This window comes from Ailuropoda melanoleuca, chromosome 9 (assembly GCF_002007445.2).
Source record: "Ailuropoda melanoleuca isolate Jingjing chromosome 9, ASM200744v2, whole genome shotgun sequence".
NCBI classification, from domain to species: domain Eukaryota; kingdom Metazoa; phylum Chordata; class Mammalia; order Carnivora; family Ursidae; genus Ailuropoda; species Ailuropoda melanoleuca.
This window is the reverse complement of record NC_048226.1, coordinates 27796145-27810790: the sequence shown is the minus strand read 5'-3', so window position 1 is coordinate 27810790 and position 14646 is coordinate 27796145. Positions and strand designations below refer to the sequence as shown.

Below are 14646 nucleotides of genomic sequence, written 5' to 3'. Positions count from 1 at the left end.
AGTCACCATACAGTACATCCCTGGTTTCTGATATAAAGTTCGATGATTCATTAGTTGTGTATAACACCCAGTGCAGCATGCAATACATGCCCTCCTTACTACCCATCACCAGTCTATCCCATTCCCCCACCCCCCTCCCCTCTGAAGCCCTCAGTTTGTTTCTCAGAGTCCATAGTCTCTCATGCTTCATTCCCCCTTCTGATTACCCCCCCTTTTTTTATCCCTTTCTTCCCCTACTGATCAATACATTATATCTTTAAAAAAGATTTTAAAAAATTAAATAGAGGTTAATAAGATCTAATTATTTGAGAATATTGGTAAACTGTGAAAAGCTAACAAAAGTTAGCCAGTGAAAAGGCTAACAAAAAATAAAATGGAGTAAACAAATAACCCACATTAAGAGTATACCCAAGATGACATGAGGATTAAAAATGAGGGAATGCAGTATACAATACTAATAAAATGTTATATCTTAATAAAATAGGTCATTATCTATAAAACAAGTCATCAGAATTTAATCGTAGGAGTATCTGAAATGATTTGTTTTCTGGCTTATCTCTCACTATTCCCACATTTTAATCTTTTGCTCTAAATCAGATCCAGTACAGATCCAGAATCTGTATACTGTTCCCTAAGCATAACTAGTGTTTTCCCATGTTGTTCAGCATCGTTCGCTCACTTTTCTCTGCTGTTTATGCCATTTCCTCATTTTTGTGTGTATTCAGATGCTACCTATCTTTCAAGCAAGTGCACATTCCATATCCTTCAGGAAAACCTTTAGCATCCTAGCTGGAAATGAGCATTTGTGGCATTACTCATCTCTCACTTTGCTTTGTAGACTTGGGTATCCTTTCATAGTGTTATGTCTTCCTCTTCCTTATGGAGAATAAATTCCTTGAATATTCCTACTGTGTCTATACCTCATCCTTGCAATGTATGTACCTCTTAGTTTGTACAGAGTAGAAACTCTGGAAATACATATTTGCTGAAAAGTGAATCAAGACAAGATTCAAATTAGGAAAAAGTGATTAGCCAACATTTCAGGTAAAGTTAGAATTTTTTGGATAATTTTTTAGTTTTATGTGCATGAATGAAAGAATGGATTTGATCCTTCCCACTTTAAACCTTAGATAAATGTATTTTTTGATATAATAGGCCTCTTCTTAAGCCTCAGTTTCTTCTTTGTAAAATGGGGATTATACCATATTGAGTTTTTAGGACTGTGTATGAGACGATGGATGTTTAGCTCCTGGAAGAATACTTGGAATATATTCAACCTTCCATAATTGTTGCTTTTCCTCCCTTTCATACAAGTTCAAGTTATTTGCCACTATAAGTGGTTATTTCCTCATTTTGGTATGCCTTAATATTTTGGCTGATAGCAATGAGCATGTGTAGGTCACAACAATGTATAATTTAATGTTTAACTCTAATTTAATTATTCTTTTGGTCCCACATTTAACATGTGCTAGTTTGCTTTTTCCTTATTAGAGCTGTTGTAATTTGCATCTTTCAAGATTTTTTTAATGAAGTATTACTTACTTTTTCATTGCAGTCTGGATTGGTATACACATTGTGACTTATTCTTTCATAGGTCACTAGACTAATTCTTTGAGACTAGGACCCTTTGGGTGAGCAGATAAAATTTAAACTAGTATTTTCCTCTTTTTCTTTCAAACAGAGAAATTTACAAATTAAGTCAATATTAATGGATTGCTGTAGTGACACCTATGTTAGATTAATTAACTGTTGATGGCTATCCCTATTGGATATTAGTTCAAGCAAGCTAGAGCCTAGTTAGACAGTGGCAGAGAAATGTTATCTCAGATTTTTCCAGACTTTTGGTATTTAGCAAGTACAAATAACAAAAACAAAAGAAGACAAATCTTTGAGTGTCTAGTCATTCCTACTGCCTTTTAAATTATTTCTAATGGTAAATAACTATTCTTATATTCAATTTTGCATCATATAACTCTTAAGATATAAGAATATTTAGCTACTTCACCTATCTTGTAGAAACTTAATATGATTTCAGATTTAATTATCATGATTTTAACATTTCTGAAAAACAAGCCCCATTCTATACCAGGTCTGTAAACTGAAAAGTGTTTTTATAACGCTCCTCTTTATCTTATGAGGAAATATTTATTTTTTAGTCTTTTTTTTATAGCATTTATAGTATTTTAAAGAAGTAGTCTCAGAAATCAAAGTGTTACACTAATGTTTCTAATACTGGGACAGGAAAAACGTAGTCAGGGTTTTAGTTTGTTATAAAAATTAGCAGCAAAATAACTAACAGTGATAAAACTTTTTTCTCTTCAGGGCCAAGGAATATGAGAGTTTAATGGAAACAAAAAATTGTGGATCTGACTCACCTTATAAAGCCAAGTGAGTATTTTACTCTGCATTTTATTTCTCTATCTTACTGATGCCTGCCTATATAAAGGTTTATCTGAACTTGTATTCCTATGATCCTAAGCTTTATTTCCGAGGCGTAGAACTTCATTCTTCTAGCACAGTGGTTTCCAGCAGGGCACAATTTTGCCAGGAGACATTTGGGTGTGCTTGGGGATGTGTGATCACATTTTGATTATCACAGCTTGGAGAAATGTGCTTCTCCCATCAGGTGCATAGAGCCCCCAGGGATGCTTTTAAACACTCTTCAGTGGGCAAGACTGAAGCAAAGAATTACCTCATCCAAGACATCAGTAGTGCCTGTGTAGAAAAATCCTGTTCTAGCACAATAGGTTCTGGCAGCACTGTGCTAGTTCTTGCTCTGAGGAGGTCTTGTTCAGTATTGTTGCCAGGGCCACTTGATAGATGAGGATTCAGACTCCACCACTGGGTGTTAGTTTAACCACACAATAGCTAAACAAAACTGCCATCATTTTGCTTCTCTCAAAGATATTACCAGTAGAGGTGTAGTGAGGAAGGTACTGAAAAACACTGCTGATGGGAGTGCAGGTTAGTGTAGTCTTCCTGAAAAGCAATGTGAATCCAGAGCTTAGAACATCTACTTTAGGCTGCTGAGGGAAATAATGGAAAATGTGCCCAAATATTTATATTCAAAGATGACTATTTTGTTATTTTATTTTATTTTTATTATTTTTTTATTTTACTATTTTTCATAGTAAAAAAGTCAAGAAAGAACTTAACTGCCAGAAATTGAGGAATATCTATAACCAGTGGTTGGTGTAGATATGCTATAGCATTTTAATGCAGCAATTTTTTACATTTGAAACAGAAATATTGTTGCCTGCCAGAAATGAGAAACCCATCAGAAAATTACTTCTATTAATTATTGTTTTGAAACTATTAGTGATTGCCATTCTAAAAGAAAAAAGCTTGTAAAACATTAAAGAAGTTAACAAAATTATCAAGATTATGATGATACTGTATATCTGGAAAACCCAAGAGAATCAAGTGAAAAACTAGTAGATGTTAGAGAATCAATTCAGTAAGATGGCTGGTTACCAAATTAATGTGGTGATATTAATAATAGGTAATGTTTACTGAGCCTTTGCCTCATTCCAGGCTCTTTACTTGTGTTTATTCCTAACAATAACTCAATGAATTTCATTAGGGAAACTAAGCCTTACAGAGGGTAACTTGCCTTAAGGTTATGCAACATCCAGGCTACAAAATGAATACTTTCTTTTCTGATAACCAGTTAGAAAACATAAATATCATTTACGGGAGCAATAGAAAAACAAACTAAAAATAAACTTAACAAGAAATATGAAGGCTTCATAAAAATTAAAAACTTTAAAATGCTAACAAAGGATATAAAAGAAGACTTACGTAGTGGAAAAACAAATTATACTCTTGGATAAAAAAACATGGTATAGTAAATTCTCTAAATTATCTTACAAATGAAACATAATCTGAGTAAAATAACTACCTTATAAAAAATAGAATCATTTTAAAGAACGTATGGAAAAATAAGAGTTTCTAGGGAAAAAATTTAAAAGAAGAATGAGATAGAACTGTGCTAACAGATGCTTAATAATAACTTTATGATACCTGCATAGTTAAAATAGTTTTGCTTTGGCACATGAATAAAAATGCAAATTGATGGAAGATATTAAAAACAATCTAGAAACAGATTCAAATATTTGAGGAAATTTAATATGTGGTGGTGTGAAAGTGTTTACAAAGATAGAAGTTGAGCCATTCCTGGAGGCATGCCCCTGTGCAATATAATATAACTTCACCACTATTCCATCAAGAGGTGGACTCTATTTCCTTTCCTCTTGAAATTGGTGCACTGGGTTATACGCAGCTAATGAATCATCAGACTTTACATCAAAAACCAGGGATGGGGGCACCTGGGTGGCGCAGTCGTTAAGTGTCTGCCTTCAGCTCAGGGCGTGATCCCAGCGTTCTAGGATCAAGCCCCACATCAGGCTCCTCCACTAGGAGCCTGTTTCTTCCTCTCCCACTCCCCCTGCTTGTGTTCCCTCTCTCGCTGGCTTGTCTCTCTCTGTCAAATAAATAAATAAAATCTTTAAAAAAAAAAAAAACCAAGGATGTACTGTATGGTGACATAATATAATAAAAAAATATTATTATAATAAAAAAATTATTCTGGTCTTTTGACTTGTTTTGACTACTATGGAAGCAATAGGTGATTCCCAAGACTTGGCCTTAGAAGTCTTGAGGCTTCTGCTTTCAACCTCACTTTCTTGCTCCTCTGTGACTGCCCTGTAAGGAAGTCTGGGTCAGCCCTCTTGAGGATGAAAGATCACTTGGTCATGGTGATAATCCTTTTAATATGATGTTGAATTCATTTTGCTTGTTCTGTTGAGGATTTTTGAATTAATGTTCATATGGGATATCAAGTCTTATTAAGCCTCTGCTTGTGTTACATTTGCTTATGTCCCATTGGCCAAAGCAAGTCATTTCACCAAGTCCAGAATCACTGTAGGAGACTGGACAGGTCATGGATAGCAAGACATAATTCAAGGGGGTCCTTTAATGTAACAATCTATTATAGAACTTTCTCTGGATTCTCCTCTTACTTGACTGGCTGCTCTTTTTCAGTATCTTTTGCTTGGTCCTTTCTTGTCTCCTTGACCTCCAACATTAGCATGCCTTTGTCCTGAGAGTTCAAATGCAGAATTATTCCCTTGGCAATCTTACTCAGTTTTATGACTTTAAACATTTAGTCACTGATGGATTTTAAATATATGACTCCAACCCAGCCCTCACCTCAGAACTCCAGACTCATACTTCCTGCTTAGTATTTCCACGTGGATATCTGTTCAGTTGGACCCTTCAGGTGAACATGCGAAAAATTAAATTCCTGAAATTTGCTCCCCATCCTTACCCTTGGTATTTTTTGTTCATCTTTAGGAAATGGTAAGTCCATCCTTTGAAATCAAAATCTTTAGAGTCATCCTCTCTTCCTTTTCACTTCACTTTCCGACCATCAACAAATTCTGTTGGCCCTATCTTTGAAATATATTCAGAATCTGACCACTATTCATTACCTCCGTAGTAAATACTCTAGTCTAACCTACTATCATCTCTCATCTGGGTTATTGTTGTATCCTCCTAATTAGTCTTACACTGCTTCTGCTTTTCCTTACTACAATCTGTTGTCCACTGGGCAACCAGGATGTTCCTTTAAATTTTAAACCTAGGGAAAAAATAGCAATAGCAATAGAAGCATAATTTTTCAGTGTCTCCAATTCCTCATATAGAAACTACATAAATAGTTAAAACCAAAAATGCATGGCAGCATTTACAAAAAAAACCACATTACCAGATAGCTCCAAGAAATCCAAAAAACAAGTAAATCCAAACAGCCACAAGACCTGCATGGTATTGACATCAGTGTGAAAGAAAGCAAAAAGCAGCAGCTGGGATAACAGTTACAAAGAAAGAAGAAGAACCCCCAAATAACTAATGTTTTCACTGCCTAGTGTAGGGAACCAATTTGACAAAAGCGCCTGAACCTCATTTTCAATTGGGTTCCTCTGGAAGGGCTCATGTGAACAGTCCTGCCTTGCTCTTGCATGTTGATAACTTTATGCCTTCAAAAATCAGTTTTGCTGGGGCACCTGCGTGGCTTAGTCGGTTAAGCATCTGCCTTCAGCTCAGGTCATGATCTCGGGGTCTTGGGGTTGTGTGGGGCTCCCTGCTCAGTGGGGAACCTGCTTCTCCCTCTCCCTCTGTGTGCTCTCTCTTGCTCCTGCTCTTACTCTCTCGCAAAAATAAATGAATAAAATCTTTTTTAAAAAATCAGTTTTGCCAGTTGCAAAATCCTTGGCCCACATTTTTTTTTCTTGAGGACCTTAAATCTTAAAAAATGAATTTATAGACAATCAAAATTATTAAAAAGACATCAATTTAAGGACTAGTGATGAACATAAAAGTTATAGTTTCTGGGGTGTCTGGGTGGCTCAGTTGTTAAGCATCTGCCTTCGGCTCAGGGCATGATCCCAGCGTTCTGGGATCAAGCCCCGCATCAGGGTCCTCCGCTGGGAGCCTGCTTCTTCCTCTCCCACTCCCCCTGCTTGTGTTCCCTCTCTCGCTGGCTGTCTCTCTCTGTCAAATAAATAAATAAAATCTTAAAAAAGAAAAAAAAAGTTATAGTTTCTTATAGAACTACGACTAACTGATGGCCAAAAGAAAAAAAATATTACATAATAACTGTATCTCATAATTCTATAGTATAACTAAGAAAAGTATCAGTGAATATGAGGAAAACATGCTAATAAAGTAACTATTTTCTAATTATATTGGTAATGATATTAATAATGTTATTCTGAGTCTGTTGTGCATATTAAGTGGGATAAAGTAAAGGATATGATGGAAACTAAAATTCTTTTATTCCATGTTCCTGAGAAGCTGAGTCCTCAGTTTGCAAGAAAGGAGATAGATTTGATATAGCAGATCAGGTAACACCCCTGCAGGACTGAATTTGAATTATATGAATTTATGAGGTATTTTATCTTTCAGAAAGTATTATGTGTATGTTTATTTGTGTGTGTGTACATATTTTGTGTACGTGTGTATATATATGAGTGTGTGTACACACACATTTATTTCCTAGCTCTGTCCATTGAAGAGGCCTAGAAACAGTGATCAACACAGTGGCAGGGAGCTTATTGATTTGGGACTTGAAATATCATTTCTCACTAAGAGAAGCAAGAACTTGTTAGAAAAATGCCTAATTCTAGACCCAGATGCCCTGACATACTAGATGGCAAGAAAGCTCTCAACCATTGTTTTTTCAAAGGAATCAGTAGCCAACTTAATAGTTTTTTACTGGACAAAGATAGGACAATTTGAGCTTCCAAAAGGAGAATTATTGTAACTGATTGAACTTGGTAACCCGATAGTAGATAAAGTGTCTCCTTATTAAATTATTCTAGCTAATAAATGAAAATGACTGTTTCTGTCTTCCTCCAATTACCCCTCCCCTTTCCAGAAAAATTTAATCCTGAAGTTGTTAGATAAGAGAACCCAAGCAGCCATCTGCACTGGGGAGATGCTAGAGGTAGCAGTGGCACAGTAAGGGATGTCAGAGCCTGAGTTGACTGAGGTAGACATTTATGCAGGGGTAAGAGGGGTGGCCAGATGTGGGGTCTCAGAGCCCAAGCAGAGACAAGGGAGCTTCTATGTGAAATGGACACCATGGCCTGGTGTGGTGAGTCAGAACAGAATGAGGAGGGCAACTCTATGGGAGGGCATCCTGGCACAATCTGTCAGATCCCAAGTGAAGAGGGAAGCCTGACAAAGGCTGTTGAAACCCAAACAGGGTGAGAAAGCGTAACAGCCCAGGCTGGGGAGTCAGAGCCCAAGCAGGGACATAGTGCATGCATATAGAAACAAAGATAGGGGTTGCCTGGGTGCCTCAGTCGGTTAAGTGTCTGCCTTAGGCTCAGGTCCTGATCCTGGGGTCCTGGGATCAAGCCTCATGTCAGGCTTCCTGCTCAGCGGGGAGTCTGCTTCTCCCTCTGACCCTTCCCCCTGCTCATTCTCTCTCTCTCTCTCAAATAAGTGAATAAAATCTTGAAACAAAGAAAAAGAAAGAAAGAAGAAAAGAAAAAAAAGGAAAGGAGGGAGGGAGAAGGAAGGAAGAGAGAGAAAAAGAAAGGAAAAGAAAGAAAGAAAGAAAAATAGATGATATGTTACATGTAGGGGGATTCGTCAAATATACAAATATATTAAGAATGATGAAAGGTAGATTGCTCACTCTTGAAGAAGTGTTAAAAATATCCAGGGAAAATAGACCCTGTAGCAAATCGGAATTATAGGTATTGGTTTTAATTGTATTTTCCAATATATAAAAATAGAAATATAGATATAAATGTGTAGGGATATATATATATATGATATATATTTTTTATATTTATTTTTCAGTAATATACACACATTTCCTAGCTCTTTCCACTTGAGAGTGAGGTCCTGGGAATAGCAACACCCCGATAGCATTGAGCACATCAAGTACACCCATGTAATGTGAAGGCAAGGTGGTTCCTTAAAAGGGAAAGATGGGTTCTTTTTCTACGAGAAGGGATGCTGGCAGGCAAAAATGAAAGGTGTCTAATGTAGGAGGCAATGTATGTACTCTGATTTTTTCAACTTATACAGGAATTTCTTAAGCTTTTATATTTTGAAATAAAGTCTTCAACATATTTATTTAAAAATAGAAGGGGAACCAATTGCCCTGAATTTATACCATGTACCTTTCAAATAGAGGAAGTGAAAGAAAAAAATGTTAATGTGTTTATATCTTCCTGTCCATCATACTAAAGAGCAATATTTCCTAAAGTGGACCCAGTCTCCTTATATTTTTACAAATCATCCCAGTGATGCTAATGAACCGCCCAAAACTTTGTGATACAGATTAGGGCTCCTTACAGAAATATATTTACGTTTCACATTTACCAGTGACATAGTTGAAGTTAGAGTTGTTGTGGGGATTTGTTTAAGTTTTGAGAAGAAAGTATTTGACTTTACAGCATTTTCCACAAAGCTATTTATCGGACAGATGATTCTCATTCATGTTCTAGGCTAGGAGTTACAAAGCCTCTACTTCTTTTCATGCTAGAAAGTTTTTCTGCCAGAAGTAACTCAGATAACAATTTCTGTGTTACAAACTGTACCCTCTAAACAGCTTCTTTTCTTCCCCGATAGGAAAAATATAACTTTCAGGGCTTAGGTCCTGACAGTCTATAATTATTCATAGTATGAATCAAAATCTGATGCTTTTTTCTTGAGAGGGGCTATATTATTTGTGGTACTTCCGTGGAGGCAGGGAATGAAACAGAGGTTTATCTCATGTTACCAAAGCATCCACTTGATTTGGCATTCTTCCTTGAAGGGTAGGTTCATATGAATCCCAGATTTGATTTACCTCAGGGTGAAATACAAGCCTCTTGTATTCTGTGAATTAAAATGGTCCTTGTGCCTCCCTAAGTGCCCCTGGTTTTCAGTGGAATGTGACCATTCTTGGTGAGAATACTGGTAGATTCATATGCATCCATGGCTATATCTGGATATTTAGTTACATGCTGTGCAAGTTTTATTCAGCCAAAAGCTGAAGTGGCTACTTATCTATCACACAGTAAAGTTTGCTGCCAATATTCCTCAACATGATAAGGTCAGTAACTTTAATCGGATGGGACTCCAGCCCGTATTTGATTGAAAGAGAAAAGAAGTATGTTGTTCTCATTCTTTTTTTGTTTTTTATATTCCCTTTTTCCTTTTGTTAGATTGAGACCTTCTGTCAATGAATAGTAATAATAGTTGATCATTTATTGAATATCTACTTTACTCCTGAATGATGTTAGGTACATTACATTAATTACTTCCAATCTTCAAAAGGGTGTGTGTGTGTGTGTGTGTATATATACACACACACACACACACACACACACACATTATTCTGTGGTGTTATTTATTTGTGGATAAAATGTCCTTAGTTGAATTGATTAATATGGTTTGGAGAAAAAAAGCATGAGGTTTGAGGATCAAAGGCCTAATCCTAGTAATAACTTTTATCAGTCATGAGACCTTGGGAAAGTCATTGAATTTGTCCGACCTTAGTTTCTTCATTTTTCAAATGAAGATAATACTAATGGATTGTTTTCATAGGATTACATAATATCATGTACATTAATGTATTTTGTAACCTGTGAAGTTATGGATTTTATTAAGATTAAAGAAGAAATTTCTTATTAGTCCATTCATCATTAAATATCTGTTGAGTGCACTGATGTTAGAAGTAGCGTATTAGGTGCTGTGGATAAGTCAGTGAACAGGTAGACAGGAGCCCTCTTTCATGAAGTTAAGACTGTGCTTCTGCACTGTTCAGTATAATAGCTTCTAGTCATACGAAGATCAGAGATGGAAAAGGCTGGCAGATGTTCAGTATCCAGCTAAATAAATTAATACATCAAGACACTGAGAATGGTGCTGGACTACAAAAAGAGTTAAACATTAGTGATTATTACCACTGCTGGGGTTTGGCTGGTAGGAGTAACAAACAGAACAGAGAGGGAGTGTAACATGTTTGCCATAAAGTGACTGTAATGATGGCCTACAGAATCTATCATAGGTAAAAATAGAAGTGAGACAACAGAGAAGTAATGTATAGGGGAGAAGTGGAGAGATCTGGGAATGTGTCTGGTAAATATCTGTTGGTAGGCTACTTAAGCAAGTGGAAAGGAGAGGATCGCTCAGAATGAGGTGTATGAAACAGAAGAAGGAAGGGCCGTAAAGAAATATTATACACACTTCACTCATGAAAGAATCCCACAGTCTAAGTAATGTGTGTTATTTCCTGGTGAAAAGCAAATAATTGCTCTAAACACAATGACATCATCAGTGGCAGACAATCCCTAAATTGCTTGTAAACTGAAACATGGGGAGTTTGACATTTTGAGAGTTTACAATGCTTACAACATAATATCCAAACCTACCTTGAAGATTTAAATCAAAATACGAAAACCTGTTGAGTTTCTTACACTCATTTTCTCTGCCATCATAGTCTCACCTTCTCCCCATCTGCAGTTCTGTTCTAATTCAAGTGTCACACACAAACTGTTGGTAGCTGTTGTTCTGGTTAATCCTGTGGATGGACAGTACTGTCCTCTAGTTCTATTTTGTGCCATGAGGACTAGGCTGATATTCATGAATGTAGAGTAATACCAGCCTCTGAGGAGTGGTTTGTTTCTTCCTCTTCAAAGCTGCTCTGTGAAACAGTTTCTACTACAATAATGAAAGTAACTTTTATTTCAAAATGTTTAGGAAAGTGAAATATTATAGTCTAATTCATTAAAGTCATTCTTCCCTGTTATTTTGTATTGAAGGCTTCAGCGATTAGCTAAAGATCTTCTAAAACAACTACAAGTACAAGACAGTGGCTCATGGGCAAACAATAAAGTTTCTGCTTTAGATCGGACCCTAGGCGAGATCACTAGAATATTGGAAAAAAAGGTATGTAACTGATCTCTTGCCTTGCTTGGCCTTAATAGTTGTGGTTCTTTCTCACTATGACAAGACATAGGACTATAAGGCTGACTCTCATTTGTGTATTTCTTTTGTGTTTCCAAAAGCTGGTCAACCACTGATCAATGTTTTTTTTTTTTCTCTCTCATTCTTAATTAAATTGATGTTGTTTTCAGTGGTTTTAATTGAAATCCTCAATAGAAAAAATATGGGTAAGTCATATTTTTCCCACACAACCAAAAATAAAATTAATTTACTTGGAATCACAGTAATAAAGGTATACAATTTTATGGCAGAAAATGTAAAACTTTGAATTATTGAACTCATGAATCACAGCCAGATTTCCACAAAGCACCAATTTCCTTACTGTTTCCAGCAGAAAATTTGGCAGTTTTCCTTAATGACTTAGAGTCATTAAATGTTCTTGCCATAGTTAAAAAAATTCTTAATGATTTTAAAGTATTTATTATTCAATATAGAAAATTTTAAGTGTACAAAGAAGAAATAAATTCCCTGTAATACCCACTGTTGATATTTTATTGTATTTTCTTCTTATCTTTTTATTGTACATTTCTCACATTATTTTATCTGGCGGATTTTATCATAAATTTTTTCTCATGTCTTTAAAAATTCCTTGTGACCAAATGAACAAATCACAGTTTATGCAATTTATATCACTTAGTTGGTTTCTAATTTTTCTATTTGATGTAATAGCCATCTTTGTTTATTATCTGCATTTTTTTTGTTTTTTGTTTTCTGGGTTTAAATTTATAATATTTGAGATACACAAAAGAATGTAGTGATATAAATAACCTAACTGTAGTGAACAGCTGTGAATTCACCACCCAACTTAAAAACTAGACTGTTCCCAGTGTATCTATGGTTCCCAGTGTGATCCTTCCACCCCCATTCCCATCTCTGCTCCCTTTGAAGGAAATACTACAGAGTATTAAAGGGATATCTTTTCTTTGTTTTTTAATAGCTTTATTTTTTATCACATTTATAATTGTATTAAGTAATATATTATTTAGTTTTGCTTGTATTTGACCTTTATAAAATATCATACTGTAGCCGTCTATGATTTTTTTCAATCAAAATTATGATTCTAAGTTTTATTTAAGCCTATAAATGTAGCTGTTTTTCATTTATTTTCTCTGTTGTGAATGAGTACTTCACTGTGTTAATAATACAGGTTTTTATTTATTTATTTTTTTTTTTAAGATTTTATTTATTTATTCGATAGAGATAGAGACAGCCAATGAGAGAGGGAACACAAGCAGGGGGAGTGGGAGAGGAAGAAGCAGGCTCACGGCAGAGGAGCCTGATGTGGGGCTCGATCCCAGAACGCTGGGATCACGCCCTGGGCATGAAGGCAGACGCTTAACCGCTGTGCCACCCAGGCACCCCAATAATACAGGTTTTTAATCCATTTTCCTGACATGGACATTGTTTTCCAGGGTTGAATGTGTATGGGTTTGTGTGTGAGAGAGAGAAAAGAAAGTGAGTGATTAGAGACAGTGCTGCTCAAACATTCTTGTGTCAGAGCAAACAAACAAATTTCTCCAAATTGGGGAGCCTCAGACTTTAGTCTACATCAGAATCACCTAGGACTTGTTAAAGCACACCATACCTTGGGTTTCTAAGAATTTGTATTTCACAGGTGACACTGATGCTGCTGGTCCAAGGATCATACTTTGAGAATCATTGCTCTTGTCTAGGGCATATGCCTCAGAGTTCTCAGGAATATGAGTGACCAGCTTCACAAGATAGTGTTCAGCTGCATTTTGGCGTCAGATGGTAAAATCCTCTGTAGGAACTGAAAGCAGCGTATTCACTGAGTCATTGTGGCAGAGCCACAAAGAGTCAGTTCTTCTGTATAACATCCCTTTCAGAGTGTCAGAGAGTTGAGAAACTGCTAATTATCAGACATGTGCTAGATAGGAGTGTTTGGAGGTTTGATATACTTAGAAAAATCTCTATTTTAAAATTAGCACGTACTGATTATTTTTATAAAGAGTACTTATATTTTGAACTAAAAGGGATTTACTTGAGGATACCACGGTGTACGCCTTATCTCATGAATATTGTTTTAGACTGAAATAATCACAGAATTTTTGAGGAAAAAGTAAAATGATCTGTATAAGAAAGGTATTCAGTATGAAAATCTAAAGCTATTTCATTCACAAAGGGGCAATTTACTGGAATACCACTGATTCCTTATAATTTTGGGGAGAAAAATGTAGTCTGGCTCCCAGTCTAAATGGTCTGTGGCAGAAACCATGCTGTAAAGCTGTCCTCAGAGTATACACTGCAGGACCACCTGAGAGTCTAAACTTACCTACAATAAGATCCTTTTGCTATTTTTATAACCAAAATCCCTATTACCTAGCCAAAACAGACTCACTTTATGTGGAATTCTGTTCATAGAGTTATACTGACATTTCAGTGAAATTCAGCTGATATTTATGATTTCAGTCAAGGAATTGTAAATAACCATTCGTTTTTGTTTGGAAAACTGCCTGGAGTAACAAAATCATTAGAGCCAAAGCCAAGTACCCAGTGAAGGATTTGAAGACAGCCTAGAAGTGACAGGGGTGGGCCTGGTGGAACTCGGGCAAGCACTGCCTGAGGAATGGTGAGAGATGAATCTTGAGGTCTTTAACCTCTTAATTGAGATCTCAACACACTGACGCTTTCTGTTACTGCTTTGATACAGTTTTCCTTAGATACTTTTTCTTAAGTTCTGAGAACTACTTTAGAATTAACAGTTTAAACTTTGTGATGCACAAAAACACTCTTGTAATGAAAGAGATTGGGAAACTGAGGAAACATACCTATTGTAGTACTAACTGTTTGTGTCAGGTCCCTTCTTTTTTTTTTTTAATTTATTTTTTATTATGATACATTAGTCACCATACAGTATGTCATTACCTTTTGATGTGGTGTTCCATGATTCATTGTTTGCGGATAACACCCAGTGCTCCATGCAATACATGCCCTCCTTAATACCCTTCACTGGGCTAGCCCATCCCCCACCCCCTCCCCTCTAAAACCCTCAGTTGGTTTCCAGGAGTCCATAGTCTGTCATGGTTCATCTCCCCCTCTGCTTCCCCCCCCTTCATTTTTCCCTTCCTTCTCCTAATGATCTCCCTGCTATTCCTTATGTTCCACATGTGAGTG

General features: G+C 36.2%; 1 protein-coding gene across 4 annotated transcripts in view; it reads left to right on the top strand.

The window, feature by feature from the left end:
• The window catches only part of SCAPER (S-phase cyclin A associated protein in the ER), a 490627-nt gene that overhangs the window by 250535 nt on the left and 225446 nt on the right, over positions 1-14646 (top strand). For all 4 annotated transcript variants that reach the window (XM_034668001.1, XM_034667999.1, XM_034668000.1 and 1 more), the window contains exons 20-21: positions 2323-2388; positions 11328-11454. In XM_034668001.1, coding sequence (XP_034523892.1) covers positions 2323-2388; positions 11328-11454 — 193 coding nt within the window. The remainder of the gene's footprint in view (positions 1-2322; positions 2389-11327; positions 11455-14646) is intronic.